The sequence below is a fragment of the Giraffa tippelskirchi genome, chromosome 9, assembly GCF_054371585.1.
Source record: "Giraffa tippelskirchi isolate mGirTip1 chromosome 9, T2T-mGirTip1v1.2.pri, whole genome shotgun sequence".
In the NCBI taxonomy this organism is placed as follows: domain Eukaryota; kingdom Metazoa; phylum Chordata; class Mammalia; order Artiodactyla; family Giraffidae; genus Giraffa; species Giraffa tippelskirchi.
In genome coordinates, this window is record NC_137283.1 from 136,295,274 (window position 1) to 136,313,502 (window position 18,229).

Consider the following 18,229-nt stretch of genomic DNA (forward strand, 5'->3'; position numbering starts at 1 on the left):
CACTCAAAGAAAACACTGTATCATTAAGGACTGAGTTGTTATCACGTGGTAACTTTCATTTACATCATATACTACGGGATCCAAAACGCATGCCTATGCATTGGCTCCCTTGATGCTCACCTATACTCTGTGATGTAGGACAGGTATTATGCCTAGTTCATGGATTTAGAAACAGCTTCAGAGAAAATAAATGACTCAAAATCACATAACCAGTAGGCGGAAGAACTGAGATTAGAACTGAAGTTTTCTGATTTCAAATTCAGGCTCTTTGTAGCCCAGAAATGAACTACTCTACACTAGAAATAATTGGTGGTTCATATGAATAAAGACCTTGAAGAAATAGAGTGAATTCATAGAGGAGATAAGACTTTCACTGACCTTTCAAGATAGGAAGGATTTGGGTAGACTAGATGCAGAAGGAAAAGAGGTCACAACAAGTGCTTTCTGTCTCCTGACCTGGGTATAGAGCAGAGGAAAAGAAAAATGCACAAAGAGCAAAGTATTGCCTCATGTCACAACTCTTTGTATCCCCAGGAATCTAAATGTATTTCTATATGAATGGTAGCCCTGGAAGAAAAGTCTATAAACTATGATGTAAATGGTTCCCTTGGAGTCATGCAAACACCCTGATGGAGTTGGGTGGATGATGGAGGGCCTTGAAAATCACACTTCCTTTCCTTCCAGGATGCGTGATATCATAGTAGAAAGAGCATGGAATTAGGCTTTAGATACCCAGAGATCTAGTCCTAAATCTATGTTATCTCAATCCCTCAGAATTTCTTGTTTCTTTTTTATAAAAGGAAAATGTAGAGTACAGCATTTCTAGTCTTCTTTTCATCTAGAAAATGATTTGACTTTTCTGATATGGAAGAAAGTGGAAAGTCATGGAAGATTTGTGAGCTGTGGTGACATGAGGAACATAGTTGTTTAGAGAATACTGGTATGGAGGATGGATGTATGTGGAAAAGGCTGGAAGGGGAAAGAACCACAGGAAGGGCTTCCCAGTAATCTCAGGATGAGACCATAAGGAATAGATGAGGATGGCAGAAAAGGAAAGGACAATATGAACAGAGGAGTCCATTTTGAGGGAAAATCCAAGAACTTTTGATCATTGACTCCATCGGGAAATGGTCCCAGAGCATTAGAACTGAGTGACTGGCAGAGTGACTACCCCATGGAAAACAAAGACAAGTCTTCTTGACACAAGGGGAATAAGAATTCAGCAACAGTTTCTTTGTGTTCAGCTGACAGTGAAACATCAAAATGGAAAAGTCCAGTACTCATTGGGAAAAAAGGAACAAGAAGTCATGTGAGGTGATGGAACTGGAGATACGTGACGATCATCAGCTCAAGGGAGACAATTAGCATTCCTGAGAAAATAAATATGAAAGCTTTTATCATGCATTATCAAAAGAATGTCTTTGGTTTTATAGCTAAAGAAACAAAAGCCAAGAGACAGTAATGAAATGACCTAACCTCTGTTTTAGAACTAGATGGAATGGAAGCTAGTCATATATTTTAACAAGTAATGTTTAATTAAAAGAAATAAATATCTACACAGAAGACAGAATACAGAGCCTTTGACCCTCTGAAATATTCCTTTCCAGATTCATATTTATTCTCTTAGTCGAGTTTATCACCTGACCATTTTGTCCTGTGTCAATTTAGCTAAGCTGGAACTATGTTTTCCAGAATTCCCTTCCCCATGCAGTTCTGGGTAAGAGTTGGCCAAAAGAAATTTGCCTGAGATTTGGAAAGCCAAAGTGACACTCAGCCCTGTGCTTGGGGGGTTGGCACCCTGGACATCAGTACAGGATGTATATGTTGTTGTGATATGCCGGTTGTCCTTGTTGGCATGGAGGAGCAGCCAGTACACCCAGATCTCCTCCTCCAGCCTCTCCAAGCACCAGGCCAGGCACATAGGAGAGCTCTGCGGAAAAGGACACCGGTTTTCTGCAAGTGGTCTGCATTATCAGAATTGACATGGTGAGAGACAGATGTGGGTTCCCATTTCTCCTTAGGGATTCCTGCTTGGACAATTATGTGATGTCTAATCCCTGCAGAAAATTCCTTATCTCATATCACTGACTTTTCTGATAGAATTTCTCACACTGTCTCCTCATCAGGCCTTTATCTAGCAAGCCTCCCTTTAATTGACTATATTTGTGCATTTCACTTATTCTCAAGGGATCATCAGCTATCAGAAAAGGGTGATGAAGTTTTCAAATGCATCTTAATATTTCTAAATAGGCATCATGATAGACTGGGAACCAATATCAAAGTTCGGGCTACCAGGAGGTTTAGGGACACTATCTATTGGCTACCGGTGACTGGGCTGGAAACCTCCATAGCACCCAGAACTACTCAGGTCCAGCTGTTAACTGAGATAGAAAGAAACACCTATCTTGTTTAAGCTACTTTTATTTTAGTCTTTGTTGGAGCTGAGCTTGAATTTCAACCAATATACATGCTAAACATATCTTAATTGTTTAGTTATTCAAGTAAATGCATGTCAAAACCTTCTGCATTTTCATCATTATTTTCCTTCTCTTTTATCCCATAGTTCAATCATATGAAAAATGTACATGCTCACTTACCTAGCAGAGCTTCAGAAAAAGAGACTATCTCTATCTTGCATAAAATGCAGTGGCTCGTTTAATCACTTCATGCAATGGACAATAATACACCATTTTCATTTATTTCTATTTCTAATACATCTTCAAGGAGAGGACTGAACTAGCAATTAATGGTTACCATCAGGACCGATACAGTTCTGTCTGTTTCTCTTGTCCATTTCATAAACAAGACATGTTTTCATGTGAGCAAGTCACTTAACTTCTCTGAGATTCACTGTCCTCATTTATAAAATCTGGTGAATGTTTTTCTTCCCAGGCTTGTTGTGAAACCTCCAAAACATGTAAAAAATTCCTAGAGCAGTGTTTGACATAATATTAGTTGACTCTAAAGTTTAAATTATATATATATATATATATATTTAAAATTAGTATAGAATAATATTTGAGGAATTCTAGAAGGTAAATACAACCCACTCCAGTGTTCTTGCATGGAGAATCCCAGGGGAGCCTGGTGGGCTGCCATCTATGGGGTCGCACAGAGTCGGACACAACTGAGGCGACTTAGCAGCAGCAGCAGAAGATAAATAATAAACAGCCTCCCATAATTTTCCCCCAGATCAGACTGAACGTCCTAAAAGGGGAACTCTTGCTCTAATACAGTAATGTATCAAATGATAAATGGGTAACTGAAGAATTACTGCACTTTACAAAGTTATTGAAAAACTAAAGAAAAGAAGAGTAGCATGCACTCAAGAGGATTCTTATCATGAACAGGTTGGCTCTGGAAATTTAAGATCAATGTTTCTCATATTATAATGTGTAGCATGTATTAATCTCTGCCAATCTGAGAGGTTCTCTGAATGAAAACAAAAAAAGGACATTCTTTTCTTAGATTCTTAGTTGATCTGTGATACTTAAAAAGATTAGATCAAGAAAACTGATGCAAAAAGGAAATATTTTTAGTTTTATGATAAATACATAGGTGAAAAAGGGCTTCCCTGGTGGCTCAGACAGTAAAGAATCTGCTTGCAATGCTGGAGACCTGAGTTAGATCCCTGGGTTGGGAATATCCCCCAGAGGAGGGCATGGCAACTCACTCCAGTATTCTTGCCTAGAGAATCACCATGGACAGAGGAAGCTGGCAAGTTACAGTCCGTGGGGTTGCAAAGAGTTGGACACCTGAGAGACTAAGCACAGAGGGGAAAAAAGATGCCGGCAAAGGAAATCAATGGAACAATAAATACTACCTCAAGTTTATGAAGTGAGCAAAGATTATTGTACTTATTGATATAGAAAGGTCCACAGATAAGGCTAAGTTGTTCCTTGGTAAAAGTTAGCACTCGTATCTTGCTCTTCCAGTAGACTTTAAAGAGTTTCTGAAAATAACACTTTAAAAAAGGTGCTTACTCATTTATTTCATTAGCTGTATGTATCAGAGTTGACACATAAGCATTGTTATTGCTGCATTTTATGGCTCTCCAAAGTTCATATATTGAAACCCTAAACCCCATTCTGATGATATTTGTAATAGGGCCTTTGGGAAGTAATTAGGTCATAAGGGTGAAGTTTCCATGATGGAATTAGTACCCTTATAATAAGAGACACAAAAGATATAGCTACTTCTCTCCTCTCTCAGTCTCTCTCCAACACAGCAAGAAGTCTGCCTCTACAACACAGGAAGAGGGAGCGGCCAAGAACTGAATCTGCTAGCACCTTGATCTTGAACTTCCCAGCCCCCAGACTGTGAGAAATTAATGTTTGTTCTCTACGCCATGGTGACCCAAACTGATTAAAACAAGAGTCTCGCAGGTACACACCCAAGTAACTGAATCCTGAAATAATGGTAGAAACAGTATTCATCATTTTCAGCCTTAAGAAGCAGTATCAGGGTCCAGGAATCTGTCAGAGAGATCAGGGGTTGATGGTATTGTAGTGTTTCCTCTATCTTCCCAAGCACAGACCTTTATGGGGAAATCTGTCTACCCATATTGCAAAAGGAAGGGCCAGCTTCAGGACATCAATGCTTTAGATCATGTGATCCAGTCTAGCCGTCGCTGCTTATACCAGAACAATCACTTATGACTCGGCACAGCAAAGAGCAGTGTAGATCAGATTCCTTCTCTGGAATCTGAGTGAATCAATATCTAGAGACTGATCTCACAAAGAAGTAGGAGCACTTCTTTTTTTGGAGCAAATCTATCTGCTCCTTGATCATTGTAAATAAACATTTCAATATCAACTCTGTAAATGAGGAAAGAAGGAGGAAGAAAGAAAGAGGGATGGAGAAGAATGAGAAGGGGGAGAGAGAGATGCAGATGGAAGCTGAGGGTGCTAGTGAAAGACTGCGCTCGATTTTTAAGCCCATCATTTTCCAGTGAGGTGCAAAACAAAAAAAAAGAGCTTTCACAACTTCTCTACAGAGAGGTTTAGAGTTTGGATGCGAAGCTAAAAGATTAAAGAACTGCAACAACCAACTTATTCTAGCAAACTCTAGATAAAGTTTGCTCAAGAGAAGTAATTAAACTCTGTCATTGCAATAGACCGACGATATCAAATAAAAGAGTCTTGTAGCTACCTCCCTGTAGACTGTTTGCACTGTTTTCAATGGGAATACATGGACTCCCATTCCCCATTTAACAGAGTAAAGTGTCCTGGGAGGTTATTCTAGTGATCAAATATCACCCTTCCCCAAATAATTCCTTCTTAATTCCCTTCTTCATTGTTACTGGAATGCATCCATTATTGTGTCTTTGAAAAAAATCTAAACACAATTTTTTTCTTCTACCTTCAAAGAAACTAGAGAATTATACAGAAGAAAATGTCCCAGTAAACTTAGACTTCATAAAACAATATATTCTCTTGAGCAACATATCTTTTGAGGTCTGATTCCTTCCCAATTAATTAATAGTAAAGCATCTTCATGTGACAGATAACAGGAAGCTCCTCATTGGTTGAATACTACTGCTGCTGCTAAGTCGCTTCAGTCGTGTCCGACTCTGTGCGACCTCATAGACGGCAGCCCACCAGGCTCCCCCGTCCCTGGGATTCTCCAGGCAATAACACTGGAGTGGGTTGCCATTTCCTTCTCCAATGCATGAAAGTGAAAAGTGAAAGTGAAGTCACTCAGTCCTGTCTGACTCTTAGCGACCCCATGGACTGCAGCCTACCAGGGTCCTCCGTCCATGGGATTTTTCCAGGCAAGAGTACTGGAGTGGGGTGCCATTGCCTTCTCTGGGTTGAATACTAGCCCTGCACATTTCACAAGGCAGATACAAGACAGGTGTGTTTTCCTCATTACCAGAAACACGAGGTGGCAATACTATTCCTGGCTTGCTTCTACAATTTCCACATATGAAGTATTATAGCAGTAGGATGTTCTGACTGGTCAAAAGTAATAGATAACATTCATAAGGTGAGAGATGGAAGGAATAAAAATTAAAATACTTACTTGGTCCTAGACCAACTGAAAAGGCAGCAACATAAACAAGCAAGCTGGCTAAAGAAAGCCATTTCAAAAAAGTGGGGACATCTCCAGAGTCTGTGACGATCTGGTATTCAGTTTGGCTTAGTCCAGCATTTGGTAAGGATGCCAGGGTCGTTTCTCTTCTCCCATCTATGTCATTTCTCGTGGGCCTCGGTGAGCTTCTGCTGTGGAAAGCCATCCCTTTAAAGGATTCTCTAAGAGTGTCATTGCTGGCTGACAAGTTACCTGGTCCATAAAATACAGACTCATCCAAGGACTGGTTGATAGGACTATGGTTTCTGCAGATACTGGTGAAGTTCACATGGATGTTGAGATTCACGATGCCCATGGTCACCAACGAAGCTGCCATTACAGAGGAACCGATACACAGGAAGGTTTTGCTCCCAATCTGGTCTACGAGAAGGGTGGCTGGGATGGTGCTGATGACCTTGACGACCCCAACCCCCGTGGAGGCGAGGCTAGCTGCCTCATTGCTTTGGAAGCCAACGGACTTCAAAACAGTAGATGCGTAGAATAATATGTTTGGCTGGCCAGTGATCTGTACAAAAAATACCAGCGTTAAGCCTATCATGATTCGGGTCCTCATGTTGTCTTTTGAACGAAACAGATCCCAAAAACTGTACTGATATTCATCTTTCAGGGAAGACTTTATCACAGTGAGTTCATCCGTTGTATCCGAGATAGCTCGCAGCTTTCCAAGAACCTTACTAGCAGCTTCCTCATGTCCCTTCATCACCAGAAATCGAGGACTTGGAGGAAGAAAGTACATTGCAATGGCTTGCAAAACTCCCAAGGGAATAACAAGGCCGAACATGTATTTCCAGCCATGGGAAATGTTGGCAAATGCATAATTTGAAATGTAGGCAAAAAGAATGCCGATGACAATCATCAGCTCGTTCAGTGACACGAGAAGGCCTCTTCTGTGTTGGGGAGCAATTTCTGCGATGTAGACACAAGTGGCAGTGGAGGAGAGTGAAATGAAAACTCCGATAGCAATGCGTCCCCCTATAAGAGTGGTGTAAGATAGACTGATAATCAAGACCAGGCTCCCAAGTCCAAGAAGGCAGGAGGACAATATGATGGCGGCCCTTCTCCCGTACCTGTCAATCAGGACCCCTCCGATTAGAGAGGCCAGGAGGGCCCCGATAAGCAGGGAGCTCACCACCATTTCCTGCTCATGACAGGTCAGGGCTAACAAGGTTCTTATTTGCAGAAGAGCGCCAGAGATGATCCCAAGTTCATATCCCACCAGGAAGCCACTGACAGCAGCTGTGACAGACGACAGGAGAGTATACACGCCACAACCTATGAGCAGAGAGAAGAAACAGGTCAGTTCTGAGTCGCATCTGATGGAGACTCAACCTTGTCTAAGTACATTTTCTGTAGCACTGATTATAAACACACATATGTGCAATTCGCTCAGTCGTGTCTGACTCTTTGCAACCCCTTGTACTATACAGTCCATGGAATGTTCCAGGCCAGAATCCTGGAGTAGGTAGCCATTCCCTTCTCCAGGGGATCTTCCCAACCCAGGGATCAAAACCAGGTCTCCCGCATTGCAGGCGGATTCTTTACCAGCTGAGCAACTAGGGAGAACCACAAACACATATAATTATGGCTAAATAATACACTAACTAAAACATGATTAGATAAAGAAGGAAAAATCCTTTTTCTTTCATTTTTGGGGAGGAGGGGGTGGAGACATTTACACGGTTTTTGTTTTTGAGTGTGTGTGTGTGTGTGTGTGTGTGATGTGATGTTGGTTTTCGTTTTGAGCAGACCCGTATGTGAGATAAGCAGATGACAGATGATGGGGGCTGAACAAGCAAGAACACGGTTTTGTTCCTGCCTTGGTGTTGGATTGGAAATTCAGAGAGCCTAGCTTCTCAGGTCCTGCTGTCCTAGGCAAACCCTTGAAGGCAGGATACAGAGGGAAGCAGTCTCTGGAAGGGCCTCAGTCTGCCCAGTGTGAAATCTGGGGGAAAATGAACCACAGCGTCCAGGAAACCTGCCCTATTGTCTCCCTGGCCAAAATCCAGCCCCCTCTGGCTTTTGCTGAAACACAAGAGGGTGATGGGGAAGACCAGGGTGTGAGTACCTTCACAAAGTCAGGGCTGGGTCAGAAAGAAGGGATGGGGAAGAAGAACAAAAGGAGCTTTATATTGTTCCATTCTTTTAAGGTTAACATCTGAGGGAAAATGGCAAAGTGTTGTTGTTGTGTCACTAAGTCATGTCCGACTCTTTGTGAACCCATGGACTGCAGCACCGCAGGCTTGTCTATCCTCCACCATCTCCCCGAGTTTGCTCGAATTCATTTTAAAGGCAAAATGTTAAGTCATTAATTTTCAGTGGTAGGTACACAGGTGTTTGTCACATGTTTGTAATTTACTTTGGGCACCTGATGCGAAGAGCCAATTCATTGGAAAAGACCCTGACGCTGGGAAAGATTAAAGGCAAAAGGAGAAGGGGGCGGCAGAAGATGAGATGGTTAGATAGCATCACTGACTCAATGGACATGAATTTGTGCAAACTTTGAGATATACCAGAAGACAGGGAAACCTGGCATGCTGCAGTCCATGGGGTTACAAAGAGTTGAACGTGACTTAGTGACTGAACAACAACAACTTATCACAACAGTAAGGAAGCAAACAAACAAAAAAAGACAAAAAGCCAGGGAAGAGTATTGCAGGCAGAGGTAGCAGTAGCTTCCAAGGTCTGAGCACAGGGAAGCTTCGGTCATGTTTTAGGAACTCTCAGATGCCAGGATGTATGGGGCACAGCCTGAGCTTGGAGAGGGAAGCAGAGGGGGTGTGTGTCAGTGAACATGGGTAGGTATAGAGGGCAGTACACTTCATGCTGGGCCTGGCAGATCACAGTGACAATTTTTATTGTATTCCCAGTACAGAGGGTGCATGCCTACTGACCAGTAAAAGGGAAGGCATTCTGAGCTTCTTGCTTTTGTGTGGAGACTAGTTTTTCAAGGGGCAAGACTTGTAGCAGGGAAGGATAGTTTGTAACCTTAGCGTTGACAGGAAACAGTGCTAGCTTGCATTTGGGTGTAGGGAATGGAATTGATGACAAGCAGACAAATTCAAGAGTTAATTTGACGTAAAAACGATGATATTTGCTCATGGATTGGTGTTGGAGGTTAAGGAAGTGGCTCAGAACCCAAGATGGCTCCCTGGTTTGAGCAGTCGCTTGGGTGATTTTATAATAGTATCCTGTACACGGGCTTATGTATTATACTATACAGGCAATAGACTGACCTAGGGAAGAAGGCCAGGGGACTTGTTTGTGGGTGGGGGTGAAAGGAGAAGCAGAAATCAGAAGTTCGACGTTAGACTTGCTAAAATGTTTGTTTTCCCTGTAAGATGTTCAGACTAAAATACCAGGTAGCGGATTGAGTATACAGATTTGGAACTTAAGAGACAAGTCAAGCCTGGAGAGATGTATTGGGGATTCAGCAACGTGTATGTGATATTTAAAGCCATGGGGATGGGTGAGATCACTTAAGGAGACAGAACAGAGGAACAGGCAAGACAGGATGAAAGACAAGGACCTAGGGAACACCAACATTCAGAAGAGGACACAACAGCAAAGGCAACAGAGAAGAAGCAGAACTGAGATATATGTGAAATGACTAGAAACGTGTACTTGGACACACAGTTATCACAGGCTGAGCTAGGGCTGAGATTGTGCCATTCTGGAGTAGGAGGTGTGGTTTTAAAATGCTCTTTAGCTTTGGTGAAAGGAGCAGGTCAAATAAAGGTGATCTGAAACCACTTCCCCCCAACAAGTATCCAAGGTATTTTACATCTCTGGGATCCTGATGGCATAAGGAAAATGAGAGACTCCAAAAATAAAATTTAAAAAGCATCAATTATTTAGATGGAGGAGCAAATAAAAATGCAATAATCCACAATAAAATAAAGTTGATACATGAGCATTGTGAACACAAACCACTAAAATGAAACTACATCAGCACCTTATCCAGCTAATCGGAAAACAAATATGTAAAATCCCTACACAGCAGGTGTTATCTCTTTATACATAACACAATGAAACAAAACAAACGTGGTTCTTGCCCCCCAAGAAACTTAACATTCTAGTGATATCTCTTATTTATCATGTCCCTTTTAATTTTCATGTGCAAAATCACTTTACAACACTCTCATGCCCTCAATTTCCACATTAATTATTTTCCCACATAATCTTAAAATTCTCAGCAACAAATTCTTCTGCCAAAAGAAGATTTGGGTCAGATTTTCATATTCGGATAAGAATATAGTATTGCTTTGTATCTCTTCTTGTCATTGTTTATTTTATCTAAGTCTGATGTGTTGATTAGGGTGTGTGCTTTGGTGATTCATCTCCAATATTCAGATTGGAGAAATAATTGATTCTAGAGAGTGATGCACCTGGGGAACAGGTTGCATGAGGCCCCTCAGAGGGGATTTAGAGGGACACAGTGCTGCATGAAAACACTGAGTCAAGGACTTGGGGGGAGGAGATGCCAGAGCTGTCTGAGTAGCGGAAGATGTCTGCCACGTTGTCCTTCTCCTTCCCCTGCCCTAGTTTCTCCCTCTTGTTGGATGGGAAATAGTTCTTCCCTGAAAGCACTTTCTTCCCAGAAAGAAAGACCCTTTGAGATACATCAAGATACTCCTTGATGCTCTATTATTCTACTTTAGAGAGAGTTGAGGTGGTGGATTAAGGGGGAAAGTGTGTGGAGGAGGGTACAAGTCCCAGACCCAGATTCTTGTGTTCTGGGGGAAATAGCTCCTGACAGAACAGAGGCGTAGCCTTTTCTTCAGCTTTCTGGACTTAGCTTCATATGCCTAGCTTTTTTATTCAGGGTTCATAAGACACTGACAGACTGAGGTGTGTGCAAAGGGTCTAGATACCATCCCAGTTTTTCAACAGCCCTCTTGATATCCAGCAGCTAGTGCTGAGTACAATTTTTCAGAGATATAATAAAATTGTCTCCATATGAATTGATAAAAATTTACCTGTACAAAATCACAAGTTTTTAAAAATTATATATCACAATATTATCTATCTATCGATCTACCTTTTCATACTGTTCATGGGGTTCTTAGGACAAGAATACTGAGGTGCTCTGCCGTTTCCATCTCCGGTGGACCACGTTTCATCAGGCCCTTGCTAGTATGGACATGCCCTTCAACCACTCAGTGTAGCTGGATGACATGCCCCGGGCACTGGCTGTGCCACCAAAGAAGTGATGCTTTTGAACTCTGGTGTTGGAGAAGATACTTGAGAGTCCCTTGGATTGCAAGGAGATCAAATCAGTCAATCCTAAAGGAAATCAACCCTGAATATTCATTGGAAGGACTGATGCTGAAGCTGAAACTCCAATATTTTGGGCACCTGAAGCAAAGAATTTACTCGTTGGAAAAGACCCTGATGCTAGGAAAGATTGAAGGCGGGAGAAGGGGATGAGATGGTTGGATGGCATCACTGACTCGATGGACATGAGTTTGAGCAAGCTCTGGGAGTTGGTGATGGACAGAGAAGCCTGGCATGCTGTAGTTCATGGGGTTAAAAAAAGTTGGAGACAACTTAGTGACTGAACAATTACCTATTTATCTAGGCAATTTGCCTTCAACAACTGCATTCCAGGCTTCCCTGTTGGTTCAGCGGTAAAGAATCTGCCTGCCAATGCAGGAGACACAGGTTCAATCCTTGATCTGGGAAGATCCCACATGTCGTGGAGGAACTAAGCTTGTGCGCCACATCTATTGATCCTGTGTTCTAGAGCCTGGGAGCTGCAACTATTGAAGCCCGCACACCTTAGAGCCCATGCTCTGCAACCAGAAGCCATTGCAATGAGAAGCCCGAGAACTGCAATGAGAGTAGCCCCTGCTCACCACAACTAGAGAAAAGCCCCCAAAGACCCAGCACAGCCATAAATAAGTAAATAAATTATTAAAAGAAAATTTTGCACTCCATGACCCTATTCTTACATGGGTGAGGGGATACCAACATAGGTTATATGCTACAGAATTAAGCTAAGGTCTTCATTGTCTGAATTTTATTTGAAGAGAATATCTTCCCTGTTATATGCTTTAAGGGCTACCGCCCCAAACTAGTTTGCCCATTCATCTCCCTCCTGCTTATTACTGCTGAGGTCCATTATGGCCCTCAAGCTGCCCATTCAAGATTTGGAATTTTAATTTAGGGTGGAAGGCTAGTCCCCAAGTCTTCCAAGATCTCAACCCTGTGACACCTTAGGACTTCCCCCACAGGAAATTTTCCTGGTGCTACTTTACCATATAAATAAAATGAAGAAAGACATAGAGTGGGTTTTTTGTTTTTTGTTTTTTGTTTTCCTGTATCTACCTTTTGGTTGCTGATGATAGAAGCAGGATGCTACCCTATGGATGCCAGAAAGCAGAGATGACTTTCCCCCAAAATCTGACAGAGACCAGGAGGAAAGAGAAAGAATGGCTGTTTAATCATGAATGGCAGAGTCTGGGGCAGGACAGAGTCTGGGGTGGATAGAGGAGAAGCAGCCAGCGCTGAAGGAGAGAGGAGGGTGAGGAATCATAATTAGAGCCTTTTCAACAAATATCCAGCCCTGAAGTCAGTCCACACTTTCAGTTCATGGTGAAGTTTAGCATTCCTAGCCATTCTGCCCAGGGATTTGCTTCAGGAGAGCCCTTCTCTACATTCCTGTGTCCCCCCTAAGGTGCCATAGGGGATTCTCAGCCTTTTGTGGACATTACAGTAGTAGAAACTATCTAGAAACTTCTAACTGGTACCCACAGGCTGCTGGATCATGCCTACCCTCTGAGTCTGGCTGCTTTGTTATTAATAGACCAGTCGTGTTCCTTTGGAGTAAGGATAATTCCTTAATAAGATAATAAAGTAAAACTGTTCCTATTGAAGATGTGATCACAACCCAGAGGCTTTATGCAAATGAGCACTGAGACCCACATCCCTGGCCAACTCCCACAGGCTAGGCGGCTGCAGCCACTTCCACAACAATAGCCACATTGTCTGCCGCTCACAGTGACTCAGACGAAAGCACAACTTTAACTGGCTTGCACCCGAAACACTCCATCTTTCACCATATTTGACTTTGTGCCCACTTTTTTCTTTCCTTTTCTTCTCCATATGCCCATTATATCATAAGTACATAATGGAACACACAAGAGACACTTGCCGGAAGACTGACTTCTACAACAGACTGGAAAGCGTGCACACCCAGGTTCTTTTTTTGGCAGGCAGCCAGGTCATTATACAGCTTGACCAACTGTGAAGGCTTCACACATTGAAAAGACCTCCTATTTCATGTTTTGCTTGAGAAAAACTTGCAGTGGCCCCCAAATGGCCTTGCATCTGTGTTCTCCCTGCTCTCGGCTCCTCCTTCCCAAACACCTGTAATCCCAACCCATCACTCAAGAGTCGTTTCAAGTGCCACCACCCCCAGGGTGACTGGCCTGCTCTGTCACCTTCTGCTACCCCACTCTCAACCCCTCTGGGCTCCCACTGTGCACAGAATATGGGGTTCCAGACATATGAAGGCATATTAGAAAGTCACTTCTTTATTTACCTGTTTGTCTTCCCCTCTCACACAGGAAGACTTTGAGGCAAGAACTCTCCTTTCCTTAACATCTGTATTCTCACCTCTAGTCTTTGGCACAAGGTCAGTCCTCAATAAATATCTCTTGAGTGAATGAATAAATTCACACTGGACCTCTTTCCTCCAAAAGCTGTACTGTGACTGGTGTGGACAGAAAGCCTCGCAGCCGTTCCTTTACTGGGCCTCTCATTTGCAAATTTGAACAGCGGTTGATTTCATGAGTCCTTTTAGTTATATCTAAGTGTCCCACCCTCTGTTGGGGAGAGACCTGAGCTCCCTCAGGCAATACTCTGGTTAGGAGGCCCATTGCGGTTTCTTATCTTGATTGTAACACAGACCAGCCAGAAGGGCAAGGTCTTCATCCCAGTCATATTCTACAAGCAGTGGCTCCTTCAATATGGGACAAAGGAAACCCTGGAAGCTCCATAAATGCTCAATCTGTAAGAATTAGTCTTGGACCAGAAGCTGCCTATCCTAACAAGAGACAATATCTCATAAAGTTGGAAGTGAAGAAGTGTTTACAACCCCTCATGAATAAAGTCTTAAGATATCTTGCTGCCCTGACAGTTTCCATGCAATATTCCTATTCTGCCAGTTGTTAAGCCAAATGGGGAATATATGATGGTACAAGACCTTAGAGCAGTAAATGCATCACCACTGTGTGATAGTCCCTATACATCCCTTCATGGCCAATCTTTATAACGTATTAGCCCAGATCCCTGAGGATGCTAAATGGTTTACTGTGCTGGATTTCTAGAATGCCTTTTTTGCATCCCAGTTCATCCATCATCACAATATCTGTTTGCCTTTGAGTGGACTAATCTCGACTCAAGCCAAAGGCAACAATATACCTGGACAATATTGTCTCAGGGGTTTCAGGACAGCAAAGGTCTGTCGAGTCAAAGCTATGGTTTTTCCAGTAGTCGTGTATGGATGTGAGAGTTGGACTATAAGGAAAGCTGAGGGCTGAAGAATTGATGCTTTTGAACTGTGGTGTTGGAGAAGACTCTTGAGAGTCCTCTGGACTGCAAGGAGATCCAACCAGTCCATCCAAAAGGAGATAAGCCCTGAGTGTTCACTGGAAAAACTGATGTTGAAGCTGAAACTCCAAAACTTTGGCCACCTCATGCGAAGAGCTGACTCATTTGAAAAGACCTTGATGCTGGGAAAGATTGAGGGCAGGAGGAGAAGGGGATAACAGAGGATGAGATGGTTGGATGGCATCACCAACTCAATGGATGTGAGTTTAGGTAAACTCCGGGAGTTGGTGATGGACAGGGAGGCCTGGCGTGCTGCAGTCCATGGGGTTGCAAAGAGTCGGACATGACTGAGCTACTGAACTGAACTGAACTGAACACTTGTTTGCCCAGACCCTTGGAAAGGAAATAAGGGAAATACACCTAAAAGAGGGTGCTATGCTACAGTACATGGATGACCTATTAGTATGTAGTCCCTCCATGGAGGCTCAGATCAAAATATCATTGAAGTCCTTCATTTCCTTGGGATCCAGAGTTAGAGAGTCTCTCAGATAAAGGCATCAATCTCAAAACAACAGGATAACTATCTGGGATATATTATAAACCTTGGAAGTAGACAGTTATCTCCAGATAGAAAACAAGCTGTATTAGGCCTAAATGTTTCAAAGACAAAGGAACATCTCTATCTTTTGGGGCATGGTAGGTAGGATTTTGTAGAATTCGGATTCCAGGATTTAGGCTTATAGCTAAGCCTCTGTATGAAGCTGTTAAAGGACCAGATACAGAACTGTTACTTTGGAAAAGGGAACAGGAAAAGACTTTTAATGATATCAAGAGGGCAGGGTATGCCATCGTGAGCACCCACAGCGTCATAGAAGCAAAACACTGACAGCTCTAACCTGAGCCTTAATCCTAGGGGAAGGAAAGACTGTAAATCTATATACAGATTCAAAATATGCCTTCCTTGTTTTACATGCCCATGCAGCTACCTGGAAAGAGAGAAGACTTCTAAATGCAAGAAATTCCCCTATAAAATATGGGGCTAAGATTTTACATCTCATAGAGATGGTTCAAAAACCAAAACAGGCAGCAGTCATTCACAGCTTCAGGTATCAAAAGGGAACTTCTCAAATTACCCAAGGAAACAATGGGGCAGATCAGAAAGCAAAGGAAGCAGCCCAGATACCCATAACAGAAAAGGCATTAATCCCATCCCTTACCCCTTTTAACGTTACACCCAGGCACTGGACTTTAGGAGAGATCTGGGCACAAGAGAGAGGGGGACCTAAGGGAACAGATGGCTGGTGGCATATAGATCAGAAGTTGCTCATATCTCTCTCTGACCAATGAAAAAATTATTAAAGGGTTATATGAGTCTCTCCATCTGGGGAGAGATGCAATGTCTATGATTGTTTTCTGACTTTTTTTTTTTTTTTTTTACAGGGAAAAGGCTCCCAGAGATGATTAAAAGAGTTACTTGACCATGTGCCCTCTGTGCCACCCAAAACCTCCCCCTCTTAAGCCCAGTCCCGTGTGGTGGGACTTACCTAGGAGACAGGACTGGCTAAGTTAATAGATTTCACTCAGATGCCCTCTTTCCAGGACTTCAAATACTTATTAGTCTTTATAGATACTTTTACTGGATGGACAGAGGCTTTCCCCCACTAGAACAGAGAAGGCAACTGAAGTGGCTAAGGCTCTTCCTAGATTTGGATTGCCCCATCACCTCCAGAGTGACAATGGGCCTTCAGTTGTAGCAAAAGTCACTTAACAGCTTTCACAGGCTTTAGGAAATAAACACCACCTCCATTCAACATGGAGACCTCAGTCCTCAGGAGAAGTGGAACAGGCTAAAGAAAATCTTGGGCAAACTCCATCAGGAAACGTCAGAGTCGTGGCATCACCTGCTGCCAATAGCCCTCTTAAGGGTCAGGGCAGCTTCTAAAGCAACCACCGGGTTAAGCCGTTTTGAAACGACATTTGGAAGGCCATTCCTTACTCTGGATATGTTAACTGACCCAGAAACCCAGGCTCAACTTAAATATAGTATAAACCTAGGCCAGGTCCAGAAGGCAATACAAGAATACGGCAACAGAGTACAGCCCGCTCCAGATGACAGTCCCAGTCACCCTGTTGTAAACCCTGAAAGACCTCGAAAAATAAGTCCCTGGCGACCAGCTTCTCTCAAAATGGAAGGGTTCTTACCAGTCTTTCTGAGCATCCCTACAGCAGTTAAACTCCAGGATGTCATCAGCTGGGTTCATCTGTCTAGGATTAAACCTGTCTCCACTGATATGTTACAGGAACCTGAAGACCCACATTCCAGCCATCCCTGTGAATCCACCCCTTTCTCCAAATCTCCACAGGATCAGGGGGACCCAGAGCAGCCTGAAAATTCCATAGGTGGACGAGTGAGCCACTCCAAGACTCGAAGCTCTTATTCAGAAGGGACAAAAAGACTCCCTAGCCTCTGGCTAAGTACCTGTAGCCACTGTCTTCCTTTTGCCTTCTGGTACTCCAATCTACTTACAGATTAATTGAGATGCTCTGGTAGATTTAGATGACTATTGTCTTCTTTGCTCTCACCTTCACTCTTGGAATTTATTAAATTTCTCTGCCTATGCTGGATGATTTAATTATGATCCTGACTGGTGCAACTTGTTGTTGTTGTTTAGTCAATAAGTCGTGCAACTATGAAGCTACTAATTGCCTTAGCTTTTCTACGCCTCTGCAACTAAGGCCTTTTTAGTCCAGAAAGGACTTTGGCCACTGATGGGAAGAGCTGACTCATTGGAAAAGACCCTGATGCTTGGAAAGATTGAGAGCAGGAGGAGACGGGGGCGACAGAGGATGAGGTGGTTATATAACATCACCGACTCAACAGACATGAGTTTGAGCAAACTCTGGGAGATAGTGAAGGACATGGAAGCCTGGTGTGCTGCAGTCCACGGGATCACAAAGAGTTGGACACGACTTAACGATTGAACAACAGTCTGAGGAGGCGTGGGACCAACGGGTTCAGTCCTTCCATTTTAGAAATAGAGAAATATGTGGTCTCTTATTTCTTATCTGGACAGGGCCCAAGTTCCTGTCTCAGTTGTCCTCCTATTGATATTTTGGAGTTTGTGTCCACAAGGACCCAACTTGAATTGCTTACCGTGGGTGGAGGTAGGGTGGATCTATCCCCTGCTTCATATTCTTTCCTCTTTCATCTCTATCTTCTTGTTCTTTTTTTAATGTGCATTCCGAATAGCTTCTCTTATTTATCCTCCACATCACAGATTTCAGATAATTATTCTGCTTTTGCAGTTTTAGACTCTGACACTTCACACTTTTCATATTAGGTCTATCTGCATCTCTGATCTCAACTAGCTCCATCTTCACCTCAATTTACTCTTACTCTTTACTGTTGTCCTGTGTCTTATTTTTTTTTTTTCCACAGCATCCTTTTTTTTTTTAATTATAGACAACAGAAATCAGATACTGTCCAAAATATATGTGCTTCATGTAAAGAGAAATCTTAGAATGCATGTTTTGCCTTTGTATTTAAAATATACTTGACAGTAACCCTCTTGCCACATTCTCT

General features: G+C 42.7%; 1 protein-coding gene across 3 annotated transcripts in view; it reads right to left on the bottom strand.

Annotated features, from left to right (window-relative positions):
• SLC2A12 (solute carrier family 2 member 12) overlaps positions 1-18,229 on the bottom strand; it is a 62,323-nt gene that overhangs the window by 31,329 nt on the left and 12,765 nt on the right. For 2 of the 3 annotated variants that reach the window (XM_081530686.1, XM_081530688.1), the window contains exon 2: positions 6,025-7,365. In XM_081530686.1, the coding sequence (XP_081386812.1) occupies positions 6,025-7,365 (1,341 nt within the window). Of the gene's footprint in view, positions 1-6,024; positions 7,366-16,848; positions 17,025-18,229 lie in introns of those variants that run through there. The other variant, XM_081530687.1, reaches the window with a different exon arrangement.